Source organism: Nicotiana tabacum, chromosome 19 (assembly GCF_000715075.1).
Source record: "Nicotiana tabacum cultivar K326 chromosome 19, ASM71507v2, whole genome shotgun sequence".
NCBI classification, from domain to species: Eukaryota; Viridiplantae; Streptophyta; class Magnoliopsida; order Solanales; family Solanaceae; genus Nicotiana; species Nicotiana tabacum.
This window is the reverse complement of record NC_134098.1, coordinates 151,711,479-151,730,219: the sequence shown is the minus strand read 5'-3', so window position 1 is coordinate 151,730,219 and position 18,741 is coordinate 151,711,479. Positions and strand designations below refer to the sequence as shown.

Sequence of the window (18,741 nt, the reverse complement as noted above, 5' to 3'; positions counted from 1 at the left end):
TTATTCATCCATAGTCGTAAGTTGGAACATCAAATTTGAATCGATGCTTTCTTAGAGGCCTAGTTGTTTAGTGCTCTCCTCTTGGGGAGAAGTTTTAAATCGATGCTTTCTTAGAGGCCTAGTTGTTTAGTGCAATGTATTTCTCAGCCGAACCAGAAAGTTCCATTTTCAATTGAGCCTGGTTTGAAATGGTAGCTTTCCAACATACTCGATTGTAGCAGCTCCTCAATCATTGTAGGTAAGCTCACAAACTCTTTTTACACTCTTTCAGCCCAAAACTGAAACACCAGACTGATTCTTCTCAGTAACCTATTTGTGCGGGACATCTGGTAAAAGAACCTTGTTGAACTGGATGATGAAACTTTCGAAAGCTCTTGAAAATATCTTGTAGTAAGAAGATCTAAAGCTCTTGGCTGAATAGGTAGGCACATAAGATAAAAGTATGTTGACAGAGGCCCCCGCTTAAAATGTTGACCCTTGCTTAGTAGTGGGGCCCCTCGACCTCGACCTGTTCGTTATGTGGAGCAAACACCTACTTTGAGGAGAAATAAATCCTTTCCTAAAGTGAGTCCCGGATCTCTGATTGTGTTTGGAATAAAAACAAATAATATGATTAAATAGGTAGCTAGTCGTTCAAATGAGACCCACCAAGAAGAATAAATCCTTTGTATTGCACACATTCACAAGTCCACTGTTAACAATTCCCAGATTCCCCTTTCTGTGTTGAACAATGAATATATTTATGTAGGAATTTCGTCAAGAATGATTTCTAACATGAGGAATTCTTTAAACAACTCAAAGGCTCGATACCCATAGGCTTTTACAACCAGCAAATATTATAAATCACCATAAGATATTCCAAGGAATAGCATATAGGGAGACCATCATTTTAAACAATTCGACTGCCTGTTACATTCTTAAAATTGATATTTAAGTGTCAAGTAGGGAATTACCACAAGTTACAGTGTGCTACCATCTTCTAATATTGAATGTCAATGCAAAATTCCTTGGCCAGCAGGAGGGTCTACTTCCTTACTGATTTTCTTTCAATCGTCCACAAGCAAGGTTGAAAATTCTTTCAAAGGACAGTACAATTTTCAGAAAGCTACAGTAGCGACAAATTTATGTAAAGGATTAGCACGATTTTCCCTCTTGTTGTGAACTTACTTCTAATAACGATTAGCACGCCCATTATAACGATTTATCTTTTTTCAATTGAAAAGTGCAATATTTGACAAAAGTTTAACGAAGGTTAAGTTGCTCAATATTTAGTGGGCGTTTGGATATAAGAATTGTAAAATTCTAAAATAGGGGTAAAAAAAATTTTAAAGTGAAAATGATATTTGAAAATTTTAAAGTGAAAACTGAAAATTTTATTAATAAATGTTGATTTCGAAAAAAAATAGTTTTTTTTTTTTAAAAGGGAAAAAAAATTTAATGTCCAAAAGGGATCTTAATTGTCCGGAGCCAAATTAAACATTTTTCTCGAAAATGAACTTCTCACTTCGAATTTGGGTATATTCCACAATATTATTGACGAGGAATGAGCTGTCCGATTCTTCAACACTTACAATGTCCGACCACGTGTCCTACTAACAGTGAAAGCCGCCTGTTGTCACGTGCGACTCATGTGACTGCCGATGATGCTACCTAGGACCACGACAAAACGCCGTCTACTAAACGGCGACCACGCCGTTAAATCCTCCACCAACACCATTAACTGTTGCTTTTAGCTGAATGAACCACGTATCCAACACCAAACAGTGGACCCCACAAAGCAAGCTCATTTCATTACGGGCCTGACACGTTGTTGCCTCCAACAAAAAGGTGGCCTCACTGCTTTTCAAATGCCCATTAATTAATTAAGCATGGTCTTTGATTACTAATCATGCTTATGATACTATTGTTTTGACTAGTTTGCCACTCTTGATGTGGCTTAATTACGAGATTGACCTTAGCTCCAAAGTTTTGGAACTAAAGGTGGGGACTTAAGGATTTTTTGGTGAGTGGTGACTTTTTGTATGGAGAAGTAATCTCATTGTCCAATTCAACATCACTCACCAAGGATTTATCATTTGATTAACGTTGATGTAAATTCAGAATTTTAAATTTATAGATTTTTAATTTAGAAAATTAATTTACTGAATTATGAATAAATTATTTATATATACTAAATAATTTTTTGACTTAAAATTATTGAATTTTATCGAATGCGTAACTTGAACTCTAGCTCCATTCCTGATTATATGTTATAGAGAAGTTACTTGCCGTGAAATTTTAGGATTAAGCCAAAAAGGACAAGTAACTAATAGAAAGTGTTTATGTCATTTTAGGGGTTTAACATAGGTTAGCTTGTTCCTTTATTGTGTCTTTTTTTTATTTTTTATTACTTGGTCAAAAACTCATCCATCTATCATATTCCACTCGATATAGCTATTTTTTCCACATCATATAGTTTACTTGATTGACTTAGCAATTGAAAAATGCTCAATATGAATGAAGATTATCAAAACTCAAACAACTAATTTTCCAATGTATATATATGCACTTTTGATAAAAGAAAGTGTAGCAGTCTAGACAGAGATGAGTAAGTACAAAAGCATTGGGTGGTTTTGAGTACTTTTGGTATATTAAAGATCAACACATCTTTATAGTTAGCTTATAGCCACCTTACTATCTCTTCCTTTATCTTTTTAGCTTTTTTTATATTCGGTATTTGATATTTACATTAGGACTTCGATTAATTCAAATTTGACATCGTGTAACGTCCATTAAAGAAGGAAGCGTTCCTTAAGGCTCAAAGCCTATACCTTTAATCAAGGGTAAAAAGATCCTATCCGTTTCACCATAATCCTTTGTTGCTCTCTTTGTAATTTTATGACCAATAGACTATTACTTTGGCGGACAAACTTTTATTTTAGGCCGGCTAATGGATAATAGTAAAAATATTTATTATTTGAATATTCAAAATTTTAACTTTGACAGAAATATCATATAAGATGTAGGGAATGTCAACGTGCACTTTCGGAAAAAAGTGTAGCAAATTAAATAGATTGATATGAGTAACTCCAAATAGCATTGGATAACCGAGTCTTTTGGCATAAATAAAGTTCATCACATCTTTGTTAATGTGGTTTGTACTAATCTATTTTAGTGGACAAATTTTATATGGGAGGGCGGCCAGTGGATAATACTAGTAAAACGAAAAGGGTAAAATGACAAGTGTGATTTTTATCAAATTTTGTTTACCATGTAAGAAAATTATTAAATAAAAGAATACCTTAATCCTATTCATGGCTTTTTTATAACGATATTTAATTTATACCTTCACAAGATATGAATAAAATTGCGTATATATTATCGTCCCCGGACCTAACTTACACTAGATTTTTGTTGTAACTAGCACTTTATATAATTGTATCATGTTTTGTGAAAAAGTATGATTCTATTGTTCTGTATGATTATCCTCTTAAGTGGATTTGACTTTAATTTTATCAAGAAAAGAATTAGTTAAAAGAATATTAATTTAGATTTTCAAGATAAGTCATGCACTCCAATATCATGGACACCATCCGTTGACAAAACAAGCTACTCCATTTTTTATTATTATCATAAATGAAAAATAAAAGATAAGGATGGCTTCGAATCTCTTTTACTGTTTTTCTTTGGTTGACTTTAAAATTATAAAATAGATATTTAATACATTAACATAAGAAACTTAAAGGTGAATAATGGAAGAATGAGAAATATCCTAAAATGAGCTCATTGGAGGTTTGCTCAAAACGATTTTACATACTCATAAGAGTAGGCATAATAATTAGCCCTTTATGTTAACAAATTTGTAATGATTTTTGTCCTTTCCAATGAAAAAACAAAATATTAACCGGAGTTATTGTACGTTATGAGTCTTGATTGAATTCAAACTCTTAAAATGAGATGTATTATGAGTTTGACGGTAAATGTCAAAAAAATCATTCTTAACAATTACTACATATAATTTATTAACAATTACTATATACTTATAATTTATAAAGTATTTTAAACATTATTAAAGCAAAATAGTACAATATCATTATTTTTTTATTATGTCGAGTGATTCTTTTACCTTATATACTTATAATTTATAAAGTATTTTAAACATTGTTAAGGCAAAATAGTAGAATATCGTCACTTTTTTATTATGTCGAGTGATTCTTTTACCTTTTTATTTTTTACACGTAAATCAAACAAAATCATCTTTATAGTTATTATGAGAACTCAAATTTAAAAAAAGAAAAGCTTTAAGTTGGATTCCTATGAAAATTTAGCTAGCAAAAACTAGCATAATTATCATTTTCATCAAAAAGAAAAAGTGTGAGTTACTTTAACTAAACCACAAGTTTGGTAAGTGGTCCTAAAAACCTCTTTCTATTTTCATTATTCATTATAACCAGTCCAAGTCTAAGAAGTTCCAAAAAAGTGTGTTAGGTATTTCAGTTTACCGCCAAAGGCATTTTAGTCATTCAACCACACAACAACATAATAAAATGTAAATAATCAGAATTAGCTAAAGTTTTTCCTTAACAGAGACATGGAAAGCGACTTTGGCGTGACACATACATAAATTCCAAAATCCAAAACCCCACAAAAAAGACCACAAAGAAGAAAGAACAGAGTGAAATCTCTCACCCTCCACTCCCACTTTCTCTCCATAATTATATTATAAATTATACATATAGGCCTACATATATTCTATATATAGATGCATGTATAATCCTCTTTAAAATATTTAGCTATCAAAAAATTGCTTTTTAGCTTTCTAAATGTATGTATAGACACAAGTGAGATTTCTGAGCTTTCTTTAAGTACTCTCATCCCCAGAGAAGAAGGCAAGTTTCCTCTTTATGTGTTTTTATTTTTCAATTTTTAAATTCCCATATTTTCTTGAATATCCAATTGGGGTTTTTAAATTGGGTCACTTCTAATTGGTAATGGATTTTTTTTCTCTAACCAATTCATGTATTGGTAAAGTTTTTGTCGTTGAGCTCTGATTGGTAAAAGTTTGAATTTTGAGTGAAAGAAATATGATTAGGGGAAGTATGGTTAATGGAAATTGGATTTGTCTTGTTGTTTGGTTTCTGTTTTTTCTGAGCAAAATGGTTGATTTATGCATTCTTAGTGTTCATTTGATTGTTGGGTTTTTTTTCTTGGTGATTTTAATGGTGAACTTTAATGCTTAACAAAGGTTACAACAATGAGAACATTTGAGTTGATGTATTGTTGGGATCATGTAAATCATTGTTTTTTCATACTGCTGGGAAATTCTAATGCTTAGTTGATAATTCTTTTATTGGAATTGAGGTTTAGGTGTGTTAAGATGCAATCATTTTAAGCTGTGTTTAATTGCAGGTAAAGTAGTTAGATCTTTTGTTTACCACTCAAACAGTCTCTGTTAATGAACCATAGTTTGTAAACCATAGTTTGTAAAGCCAATATATGACATGATTGAAACCTTGAAGCTTAGAACTACCAGAAATACTAAACAAAGGGGAAAAAGAGAAAGATGAGCTTTCCTATTTGTGAATCAGATTGTGCTTTTGGCTTTTCTAATACCTTATCTGCATAATCTGGTTTCCTTAGGGTTATGCAGTTTGTCATCTTGATTTCCACTTAACTAGTAGAGTTCACTTACCGTTCTGAATATAGCTTGCTTACCAAGCCGCTCCCTTGAGAAACTAGTCGCTAGGAAAGAAGTGAGGAGGATTCAGATACCACATAAGGGGAATTCCATTCTACTAATGCCCTATCCTATCTGAAAGAGAAGCTAACTTCACGCTCTTACCCAGGAAATAGGAATATATATCTCATTAAGTGTAAAATTGAAAGTTTAAGTTAAATTATTTTCAAATTTAGAAAGCTGCTATTCACTTTGGAACGGACTAAAAAAGAAATGTTATCACGTAAACCGGAACAAAGAGAGTAATACATTAGTCCGACATAAATCATATCCAGAATTATTAAATGCTTCAACACTAAGTTCACGTTGTAAAAAACTTAAAAACTAAAGTGATTGAATGTATTTGGTTGACAAAGCTTCAGATAGCATGTAGTTGCTTGAGATTCCTGTCTTTAACTCAACATGACACAAAAAGATGAGTTTTGATATCTGTCCAAGTTGGATTGCTCCTATTATTCAGCTTTGTGAGATATCAACTGTTCTTACTAACCGAGTCTATACTGTAAATTTTTGAGTAGATCATAATTACTTGGAGCAGAGTCTAATAATGCCTACTATTGCTAAACATGATGACCGGCAGCTGGAGACTGGGCTGCGAATTACTTCACAATCAACTACCCAAATGCAACCATGGTGGCAGGGTTATGGTGATAATACGATGTCTTTGGTCAGTGAAAATACTGTTGCCCAGGGGAATGCTGAAGGTGGCAATGAGGAAAAAGAAACAAATGCTCAAGCCACAGAATCTGGTATTTCCCATATTACATACTACAGTGTGATTGTTTCATCCCTTAGTTTCTACCTGCATCTGATTTATGAATCAACGGCATCGCTGACTTCTTATGATAATTCCTGAAAGAAGGTGATAATGTTAGTTCCCAAACTAGAAATGAAGTCACTGAATTGTACTCTATTTTGATGTTGAAGCACAGAAATCTATGTCTTGCAACCACATTTAGCTGATTAATGTAGCTTGAGCTAGAACTAGTCGAACTCTGTGTGTTTCTGCAACTATTGTCCACCTCCATGTATATTCTTATGTTTTGCTGTAGTCCAGATATTATCATAGTAAAGAAAGGGACAATTGTTCGAGTTTCTTGCATATTATTCACGGTTGGTCTAACTATCTACCGTTTCTTGTATTATACCTTCACAATTTGGAGCACTCCATCTACAACTTGTGTTCTGTCTGAACATGTTCCTTTCAGAACTGACTCGGTAATCTAGTGATGCTGAACCAATAGCCTTGGAAGCTATCTGACTTTTATGTAAATGGTGATAGATCTAGTAGATCTGCTATGGGATAGCCATAAAGATGATGAGGTTCTAAACACCTTAGTGAATGATAGTTTCCTCCGATAAGCAGTGTTATCATAGGCGAAAAGCGCAAAAAAGCTCTAAGGTCCATTGGGGCTTTAAGCACAAAGTACAAATAAAGTGTGGGCTTTAATGAAAAAAAGCGCAAGGGAGAAAAAAAATACAAATATGTATATGTAGTCCAAGACTAATAATTATAAGCCGGACAAAGAAATTGAAAAACAAATACGTACGAAAGAAAAAATATTCTGAGGATATTCACTTGTGCTGCAAAGAACAGCAGTTACTACCACTAGATCAAGAGTAACTTTCTGCTTGCAGCAACAGTCCCAGCTAGTATGGGGACTTGGGGGGCGTTTGTCTTTTCAAAATTGAGATGTCTGAATTTGAATACGCATCTTAGTAGTAGGGACATCAAGCTGAACTTTTCAGTATAATTTTCTTTTACATAAAGTTCTTACACCCATAATAAAATAGGATGGCTGAAAAGGAGTCTTGTCAAGGAGTGTTATGTGGTAGGAAGATATGTAATTAAAGTGTGACAGGTTATAAAATCAGCAATGCTATATGGAATGAATGTTGAGCCTCTAAGGCCCATCATATCCACATGATTAATGCCTTAGAAATTCAAATGTTAAGACTAATATGTGTTTATACTATAAGATTGGACAAGATCTAAAATGATCACATTCAATAGATGGTGCAAGTAGCATACCTAGAGAATAAAACGGGGAAAGTCTGCACGAGATGGTTAGAATATGTCGTACATAGATCTCAATATGCATCAGTACATAGGTGTGACACTATGATGATTTATGCGATAAAAAGAGAACGAGATTCATCTAGAAATGTAGATGGATTTGTTTAAACAAAGTTCAATCTTTAAGAATCAATGCTGGCTTCGCTAGAGTATACCACAACAGAGGCAAAGGTAGAATTCAAAGAGGCAAAATCAGCTAGTTGCAATTAAAGCTTGGTTGTTTAGGTCCGATGTTCCAAGAGTCATCTCACTCTGGTTTGAAATTTGTATGCCTATAGGATGTGCGTAGCAGAATATTTGCCTATTTATTTGTTTATTATGGCTCCGCCTACTAACAATGTTTATCTTGCTTTTACCTTTTCCAAACCATAATTTGCATGTGGCTTTTTATCAGTGATGTAATTTACATTTTCAGGATCAAAAGGAAATAACGTGCAATACAAGCAGCATCTCAAGCATATTACATCCACAACTGTCACCATCATGGGTGAGCAGCAGAAGGAACTCACAGGTCATTCAGCTGTAAGTTTTCCTCCCTCTTCCCTTTCTCTTTGTCCACAGCTTAATGTGCACAATTACATCTAGCTGGTTGTGTAGATGCTCGTCATCAGGTGAAGTCAAATTGCCGGTTCCATTCTTTCCATATTTGGTAGCCTACTACATTCTGAAAGATTTATTCAATTGCCTGTTTCTGCAGATGTTGACGTCATATCCATATCCAGATCTGCAGTATGGCGGAATGATGACTTACGGGGCACCTGTAAGAACAAATCACTCTTTCCTCTTTTTGCAGATACTAATACTTACTATATGCTATCAACTTTGAAATTTGTGCTTTCTCGTTTGTCTATGTAGTCAATGCTAGTGTTATGTTTGTGTTCTCTCACTTTATTGTTTATACTAGTGAAAAATAGTACTGTGGCTGCCATAGCATTTACGGTCTGGATATAAACGGTAGCACTTTTCTTGAGCACTATCTTTGTCAAGTAGAAATTGGTGCTTTATTCTGGTTTTTCCGGGATGTGAGGGTAATATGTTAGTGATGGATTGCTGCCATGTGATATTTGCTAATCATGTTATCATATTGTCAAATGGTTACTTTTATTCAAGAATACTTGTTTGATTGTTAACCCCATGCTATGTTTGTAATAAATTGCACTTAGTTCTCACCCTCATTGATCCTTGGAGTTGTGAGCATTTGTACATGGTACTAACCTTTGGCCTTTAGCTTCTGCACTTTTAAAATTGTATTATTCCACACTTGAATTGCAGCTGTGTTTGAAATGCTTTTGCTTTGAAGGCAAATTATAGGTAAAGCAAAACATTACATAACAATGTGGTTTGTTGTCAGGTACATCCTCACTTATTTGAAATTCATCATGCTCGAATGCCTTTGCCTCTTGACATGGAAGAGGAACCTGTCTTCGTGAATGCAAAACAGTACCATGGAATTTTAAGGCGAAGACAGATAAGAGCTAAAGCAGAGCTGGAAAAGAAAGCTATTAAAGCGAGAAAGGTATAATCATATTGGGAAGCACTTTCTGTCCTAGATATGTTTTTTTTTTCTCCAAGGGGAGCAGCCCTAAATCGTCTTATTTTGGACATATTCTTCATGTCACTTGAATTTTCAGGTTTTTGGTGTTAGTAAATATATGAAGTTATAATCGGAAGACATGCCCAATATTGCTTCATAATTGGCTTAGTTAACTAGTATCGTTCCACAGTCCTTTGAAAAAAATGAAGATTTAATGCTAACACAGTTGTAATGCAGTCTAATGCTTAGAAGATGAGACTCTCTTAGGAAAGTAAAGTTTGAAATGGGTCATTAATAACAGTAGCAACTTCTACGCCTCAATCGTCAATCAGTTAGGGTTTGCTATATGAATCGTTAGTGTCCATTTCGCTTTATTTAGACCCTTACTATTACAAGACAAATCAAGGTTTTCTTTTATTTTCAAAACACTGGAGGTTCTCTACTGACCCCAGCATACAAATCTGTAGACAAAGTAAGAAGATTCCAAGCAAACCCTGGTCCTAATGCAAGTGTCGCAGGACGACTCAGTCATTATACCAACCGATTGGATATAGATCTTTTGTTTTCATTGTGTTCTTTTCTTTGAGTATAAAACAAATTTTGTATGAACTCTTCGCTAAATTCACGTGGAGTTTAAGAGATCGTAGGTCTAAAGCTGACATTGCTGGTCCGAAGTCCAGATAAAAGTGTGCTTGTCAAGAACCGCTAGCCAACCAACACTCTTAATCGTGTCAGAAATAACTTATACAGGTGAAAGTCCTTGTGATGATGAACAAAAGGTGGCTTTATAGGCACTTCTCTTTTATATTTATGTTGAGAATAACATTAGATCAATGATTCCATACGCGTTTAGTGCCTACATTATGTAGTCACTGGTTTCTGAGAGGCTTTTTGATAACACTGACATTGGTCTGTTTTTATTTGTTAGCCATATTTGCACGAATCTCGGCATCAACACGCTATGAGAAGGGCAAGGGGAACTGGGGGCCGTTTCCTGAATACTAAAAAGCTCAATGACATGGACTGTATAACAGACGAGGCCAAAAAATATGGAGCGACTATTCCAACTCACTCTGGCAACTCGTCAGGTTCTGGTAGTTCTGATCAACGGGAAAAGGAAGGATCCACAGTTCAAGACATGCATAAAGGACAGAGAAGTTTCTCAACTGGCAATGGCCATGGTTCATCTGTGTATTTTTCCCAGTACGCTGGAAATGAGCAACAGAATGGCCATTATAGTCATGGAAGTTGGAGCCTGCTTGTCAGCCAGGCTTCTCGTGGGGCAGCATCCAACAATTAAGACGCTACTCTCCAGTGATGGAGGGGTTAGCCCAGCATTTGCTCGTGCCATGGTTCCATTTCTTGCATCGTTTGTGCTTTTAAGTTTAGCTGCACCGACACCCACTGACATGCGAGGTAACTTCACTGTGGTATGGCTATATGCTCAGGCAATTCATTCTTGGCTTGGTTACTTGTACTTGATGACACGATGGGGAAGAAAGCTTATGTGGCGAGTATGATATGTTACAATTTCGCCATTTATTTATCTTTCCCCTCACCCTTTATGTAAATAAAGAAAAATATATGTCAGACTGTAGGATTAGAAGCAGTTTGGAAAATCTGATACTACAAATTACTGCAGCATCTTGAATGTGTGGCTATTTGTTGGGTGGGTTTGTTTGTACGTTGACATACTATGAAGTTGTTGCTTTTGTGCTGTTTGCTTGATATTCCAATGAGGATTTGCAATCCTCTCGACCCTTTGAAACACTTTTTCAACCATTTAATAATTGTGCCCTTTAATTCACCCAAAAGCAAATGGTTGGTCATATTTTCTTGTCAAACAAGTGTAATTATATGTACTTAATTTACCTTTTAAAAGATGGGAAATGTTTTAAAGAACTTAAAAGGATACCTGAGAGCTGGAGATAAGTTTCCTGAAAGGCATGAACTTTCTCCTGCTTCACAATGATATTCCGAAAGATTTTGAAACGTATGAAGGTAAGAAGGTTTCTCAAATTTCAGCAGATGCGAAAAACTATTAGGTGATTTTTTTCTCACTTGTGTAAGTCTTTATAGACAGAATTATCTTAAACGTGCGCTGATGAGAGGTAACAAGTGTTTAGTGGGTGGTTAGGTGATCCTTTATCCACTTGTGTAGCATAATTATCTTAAGTGAGGGCAGTTAGGAGATAACAAAGTATTTGGTTGGCTAGTCGTGATGCGTACAAGTTACATTCGCAAATCATTGCTATACATGATATAATGAAATCTTCTCTTCAATAAGCAAGGGTGCGGGAGTAATTGAAGATCCATTTGATGGGATAGTAAACTGTTTTCTATGCCCTGGAATAAAATTTCCCAAGGTGAAAGATAATTCGAACAGTTATAAGATCAACTATATTATATGATAATGAATGTTTGGTAGATAAGATTAGAAATGAGCACATTCGTCACAAGTTTCAAATAGCACACGTTGAAGATAAAATGAGAGAATGCCATTTGAGATAGTTTGTTTATATCCTGAGTCGACCTACAGATGCACCGGTCATAGGTGCAAAATTATGGTGGGAGAAGCTATTAATGACACCGTAAATCTAAAATCACACGGGAGTAAGTTGTCTCAAAAGACCTACTACATTAAAATCAGTGCAGACTAACGCACAATGGAAGGAGAAAAATCTATATAGGTCATACTTACTAATTGAAAATAAGTTTTAGACTTGATAGAATTTTATTTATTTATTATTATCAGTAGTAGTACTATCATTTATATGTATTTATCTTTTTTTACTTGCATGTTCATTTTATTTAGCTAATGATGATAATATGAGTTGAGCTAAATGAAAATATCAAGTATTCATATTGTCAACCCTAGAGACGTAGTTATTGTTGTTGAAATAAAGTTTCCCAAACAAATTTAAATTGCCATTTATGCGAAGAGTTAAATACCGAATTACCGCCCTCCATTTCGATTTTGTGGCACATAATCTCTTTAGCATTTGAAAATACACGTATAGTATTCGCAAGATCACATATTGAAATGAAACTAGTCTCCTTCAAATTAACAAGTGAATACCACTACCAGTCTAAATATGTGAAAATGGATGCGTAGTTTCCTCCTAAAACATAATATCTATTTTTAAGCTTTGCACAAATTGACACTTGAGTAACAATATTTTCTGAAAATTTTCCATTTTTGCACTGGAAGAGAGAATTTCAGAAAAAAATTTCAATCTAAAATATTTGGTTGCCAATAGTCTTCCATATTAACAAATAACCAACTATATTCCCATTAGATTGGATGAAAAATGTGTATCCCTCAGAATGCCTAGTATCCACATAGCAAATGACATGGTTCCTCAACCTTTTTTTCTAAAAGGGAGCACCAATTAATTGATGTAACATTTCAGATTACTAAATGATTCATCAGTGGGATACAAAATTTATTAACTCCATGGGAAAAAATAAATCCACACACGAAAACAGAAATCATATACTACCATTGTTTTAGAACATCTTAGTTCAGTAATTTTGTAAAAACTCTCCTACAGTATTTTCGGAGTTTGAAAAGATGAGGAAGTTAACTACATCCGAATTTTAGATAATTGCTCAGAAAGTTAATTCGGAAAAGGAACACATATCAATATCGATTTTCTTTCTTTTGAGTTTATCTCAAATGTGTCTTTGAAATTAAAAATAAATTAAAATCCCCTAAAACCAAACCCCATCTTCCCAACCCCCATTCAAATGCACCACAGAGAAACAAAAAAATGATGAAAGACAAAAAAACAGAAGAGATTAGAGAGAAACATAACAGACTATACTCTGCCTTTAACAGATCGGAAAATTAATGGCCTACTGTTTTCCGCCGCCGGCGAAGAGGAAGATTGGGTCGGCGGATGCGACAGTGTAAAGGCGCTTGTTATTAATTCCCAGGAGCGGCGGAGCCTATAAAAAGGTCTATATATTTGAAGGGAATTGCGCTTCAAGCCCTTTTATTTTGGCATATTTGTAGTTTTCACCCACTCTTTTTATGCACCTTGCCATAGGTGGGCAAGAATGATTATTACCTTGCATTTTATATTTATATCAAATTAAATAATTAATTTTACTGATTAAAAGTTAAATAAAAATACAGATCATTTGACCATGTATATATGAAAAACACGAATCTTGTATTCATTATGCCTTATGGTGTAACTATCGAGCGCGGGTAAATCTTTTTCCTTCTTTTATTGACATATACTAATGCCAAAGTAAATAAAATACTAAAGAATAAATTTATACATATGTAAGATGTTTATATGTATATCTTAATTAATTAATAAATATCCTATTTAGGGTGATAGTGTATACTTCAAATCAAAAGGAAATGTTGGCATTAACCTATTGAGAAAGGTGATGACTATAAACAACTCTTATGTTAAAAAACATAGATCTCAATGTTTATAACACAAAGCTAAAAGAATCTAAAACAAGATATTGAACAATATTCTCGCATAATTATTTTATAAAACTTTATCTTCATCCTGAATAGTCTCACTAATTTTCTTTAAATACTTGAAATAATTAAGCAGTAGAAATATAAGTGCATATCAAACATTAATTACTAAGCAATAATTAAGCACTAGAAATATAATTACCAAACGTTAATTACTAAGTAAAAATTAAGATCTAGAATATGATTTCGAATTTAAAAATGTATGGTTTCGTAATAATTTGTTAACTGTGAGCTACTACTGGAGTCCCGTCCAAACTGAAGTCTGAAACTATATAACTACGTCGCCTGTTGCAAAAACGACCTGCATTTTATTGTTTTTTTAGTTCTTCAATAGGTCGCCGGTTAGAACGGTGACTGCGTACCATTACATGATCTATCCATTTCTTTAATTTTATCCTTAAGATGCTGACACGTGTCCAATTAATAATAATCTAATGACTCAAATTTGTTTGTTTAACTATACGAGTTTAACCAGAAACTTTAGTTTGGATTCGTATTTGGGTTTTTTAAAGAAATTCTTTCTCCGTCACACTTATGGAGTGATTGTGTAATTGGTGGTATTCAAACCTCTGGAATTTGCGTCACAAAATCTTAACATCTTATTATATATCTTGTGATTTTGCCATAGATTTGTAGGATACGGGATCAAAAGGCAGAATATCTTAAGAGACACCCGTAGTTGTTCCCATTTGACATCCCGGTCCCCTTACTCTAGATAACGAACTAGTTCAAATATGATATTCTAAACATCTCCACGGTTGTGTGGGGTTCACTTGCTTGATGTGGATGATACATCAGTGTCCCCATCAGATTTTTTATGATAAATAACAATTTACTTTTTTCACGTTATTTAAAAATTATCTAATTTCTTTTCATGATTTACTCCTTTATCTACTTCATTTTTCCTTCACGAAAAGCACCCTTCTACGGTCACACCATTGGCGGAGAGTTCCGTTACATATTTACTTCAAAATTATAGATAAATAAACAAGACCCATCAAATATCTTTACTCAATTTGAAGAAAATTTGAATATCTATTCAATGAATATTACCAATAAGATCATGACGATACCCTTTTTCATTCACTATCCCATAGAGGTTCCAATGCAAACTTGAAAATTACAGCAAAATTAAACGAGATTCATCAAGAATCTTTACCCAATTCGAAGAAAGTTGGATTCTTTATTTACAAAGCATGGTTCTTACAACTTTAAGAAAATTGTGACGTACCATGTGATTGAAAGTAAAGGGGAATAAGGAGAAGAAAGTCATAATCACATTCGCATGTAAATTAGACTACTTTTTCGTAAAATTCTTTTTTTTTCTTTTTCAGAAAGTCAATCAATCGAATAGAAAGTTTGAAGAACACCCAAATTGTAATACTACCAAGCTCGAAATACCCACAGGAAATACCAGCAAAAAAGCTCCAAATCGGAGAATGAAAATACTTGACCGAAAGCATTTATTTCTTCCGGTACAAAAGTCAAATCCCACACTTCTAAGTAGCTTAAATAGAGAATCAATAAATCTTCATAAGTTTCATTTGAAACCCACAGGAAGAATGGAAAGAGAAAGAAGAAAATGAAGAGAAAAATGGAGGGGAAGAAGAAGAGAAGTGAGGGATGGGGGAATGGACAACACTAACGAGGGAGGAGGAAGAAGGACACTCTTCAACCCTTTTTTTTATTTTTCTTCTCTCTTTTTTACTTTAATTTCTGCTTTTTATTTTTATTTTTTCCTTATCTTAATCTTTTAAATCAAAATTACCAGTGCTCACTCTCTTCATTCGTGTGCATTACACGCATATTGTCCAGCTCAATTTAGTCAATGCCACATAAGTTTGGTCAACGGTCGAAGGGGTTTAAAATAATATATTTAATCAAGTTCAAGTTTCCACTTGAAACTTTATAGAGTAAGGGGACCGGTATGTCAAATGGGAACAAGCACGAGTGTCTATTAGGGTATTCTGCCGAATTAAAATTTCAAAATTTAAGTCAACTTGTAAAGCCAATTTCAAGATTTGCAAATTTTCTAGTATTGTAATACATATCAAGTGACTAAGAATGCTTGCACCTTGTGCTATAGAATAATCTATGAAGTGGATATTCGAACATGTTGTTTGACCAAAAAATATAAACGACTAATTATAAACCTTTGGTTAGATTAATTGATTTTACGTGATGAGGGGTTAAGCCTAGTTAATAATAATAATAACTTCAGATCTATAATCGATCTACGTGGATAATGTTTGAACAACGTTAAATGTGATGTGCATTTAGTGTTCCAATGCTAATAATGGAAAAGGAACGTCAATCATTCAATAACAATAAATGACACTAAAGTAAATAAGGAGAATGATTCACCCAACATTAAATGAGGTGGATAATTCCTCCTTCTGACAATGGTGAATGACCGACAAATACAAGAATATCGGGATCTATCTCAGATTTGATGGAGAAGGTATAAAGTCAATAATAATCGAATCTCTATTGAAAGTTAGTGTTTGTATTTATCTAGAGAGAGTCTGCTTTCTTCCCCCCTCTTATCAGGGAATCCCTTTCTATTTATAAGGACATGCCCCCAATTAACCCTAAAAGTACAAGTATAAAGAATATCCAATGAAATATTCTCTTAAAGGTCCTGCTACTAAACTAGCCGTTAATGATCCTTCTGATACTTGACCTCGGTCATAATTGGCTACTCGATGATGAGTCCCATTAGTTACTAGTCGACCTCGGCCAAATTACTTTTAGCAACACCACTAACCGTGGAGTGACCTTAAGCAAATTTTGACCCATACAGTTAGTCCCTCCGCTTATCGGGGTCGTCTCTCGGACGACCTCGATGAGCGAACTTCGCTAGTCGTAGTTGAGAGATTTTAGGCGAACATATCGAATAGTAACACTCTTGGCGAGATGATAACGTGGTGCTTCGTGAATCATAACTTTATCGTTATGTCGGTTCAGAATGACGTCACGACACCACGCATCATTATAACGCGTTTTCTCGATGTATTGCGTCGTTTTCCGTGCCTCTACCATTTCGACATCCGTGCTGGGCATCTACAGTTTGTATTCTCGATTGTGGTGCACGGATTCCTATAAATAGGGACACAAGACCTTTTGCCTGATCCTTTGTGCTTTTCAAATACTGAATCTTCATCTCTTCCTTCCTTCTCTCAATGTTCTTGCTTTTGTTACCTTCATCCTTGCATTCCTGTTTTCACCGGTTCTGATAACTTTTTCCATTTATATCTCCTATGTGCTTTCATTTTCTCCATATAAAAACAAGGGAAAAAGGTTAATACAATCAATTTAGGGGGAGTACCTGATCCTGTCTCCTTGGCGGTTCGCATGCCCCTTGATAAGTGGGGATTTTGACTACTTATTAGCGCTTTTTAGCTTTCGTTTTAGTCTAAAAGTATTTAATTGTATTCCCAAAAACTGATGAAATATGCTTAATTGCAGGAGTATTGAAAAATGAGCCACTAAGATGAAATACAACTCAAAAAGGAGTGATCTGAACTCAAGGACAAAAATCAGGCACAGAAGCTCAAGTGTAGACCACAAATTTTCATATGTGGCCGTGGAATGTGAAGAAAATTTAACAGAGTCCAAGTGCAAAGTGCGGACCGCACAATTATTGTGCGGCCGCATAAGCTATGCAAAAGCTAAAGTTCAGAGAGTCTCATTTAAAGCTCAAAAAGAAATGCGGACCGCACAATAATTGTTCAATACCCATTTGCACTTGAGAAAGCCAAATTGGGCAAAATCACTCTCTTACCGAGAGGTATTGAGTGGGTACTCGAGTGTTGATTGCTATGATACACCCCGACCAACGAAACAAGCTTTACAGTTTACAACCCAATAGGCAAACACCTAGGTGAAGGCCATAGCCCTAGGCCTTTTACTTTATTTGAAAACAACAACAAAAATAATTTCTTAGTTTTAATTTTTTATCTTGCAATCTTAGTTTAAACTAGACCTAGAATCAACCAAACCTTGTGGAAGTATAATTTAAGATAGTTTAAGCTCATTCACCACAATATATACCTCTAAATCCGATTCATATAGCTCCTTGTGGAATTCAACCCCGACTCTCTGTTGGGTATTACTATTGCATCGACCGTTTCATAATCTCAAATAGAGGTGTGACTTGGACGAGATCAATTTTTAACGCCGTTGCTGGGGAGCATAAAAACGGATTTAGCTATATATTTGGTTTTGTGTGTGAATTGTCTTCTTTTCCTTCCGTGTTACTAATCTTTTTAGTGAAACAATTGTAGGTGAAACAATGGCTCTCAACAACAATGATCCTCTCAGAAATATGCCTTTGGGGGATGTGCACGTGGAAGATGACCAAGTTGAAGAAATTCCTCTTGAACCTCAAGAAAATAGACGAGGTCGACCGCCTTAAGACAACATTCCCGTTCCACCCCTACCTCCACCAAGAGCGGCTCCACACCAGGTGTTACCGAATGAAGGGTATGCAAGTTCCATAGTCCCACCCCGCATTAGGGTGGGCAACTTTCAAATCACATATGCTATGCTCACATTGCTAGAGCAACGAAGATTCTTTACCGGGGCTCCAAATCAAAATACGTACAAGCACTTGAAGGGGTTTGTGGATACTTGCTGGGGGAGTAAACAGACAAATTACTCCGAGGATGCTTTAAGGTTGAGGCTATTTCCTTTCTCTATACGGGGGAAAGCCTTGGATTGGTTAGAAAGGTTGCCAAACCATTCCATCCATACATGGGATGAATTGGCGGAGAAATTTATTTCCAAGTTCTTTTCTCCCGGGTATATGGCTACTCTTAGAGATGAGATTCTAGCATTCAAACAAGAACCCAATAAGTCATTACATGAAATATGGGAGAGGTACCGAACTATGGTGAAAGAGTGCCCAA

At 34.8% G+C, this 18,741-nt stretch overlaps 1 protein-coding gene and 1 non-coding gene across 3 annotated transcripts; one reads left to right on the top strand and one right to left on the bottom strand.

Moving 5' to 3' along the window:
• Positions 1–4,505: 4,505 nt before the first annotated feature.
• Positions 4,506–11,097, top strand: LOC107830770 (uncharacterized). Of its 2 annotated transcripts, none has more exons than XM_016658410.2 (6): positions 4,506–4,868; positions 6,235–6,465; positions 8,209–8,315; positions 8,491–8,553; positions 9,145–9,309; positions 10,256–11,097. In XM_016658410.2, the coding sequence occupies exons 2-6, from the start codon at positions 6,264–6,266 to the stop codon at positions 10,625–10,627; spliced, it is 909 nt and encodes a 302-aa protein (XP_016513896.1). In that variant the 5' UTR covers positions 4,506–4,868; positions 6,235–6,263; the 3' UTR covers positions 10,628–11,097. The 2 variants fall into 2 exon arrangements, with proteins under 2 accessions (XP_016513896.1, XP_016513897.1); XM_016658411.2 differs by having other exon boundaries at positions 4,625–4,868; positions 6,297–6,465.
• Positions 11,098–12,644: 1,547 nt separating this feature from the next.
• On the bottom strand, positions 12,645–12,765 carry LOC142174034 (small nucleolar RNA snoR130). Its single transcript, XR_012703393.1, has one exon. It is a non-coding gene; the product is annotated as a small nucleolar RNA snoR130 (small nucleolar RNA).
• Between the last annotated feature and the right edge of the window lie 5,976 nt (positions 12,766–18,741).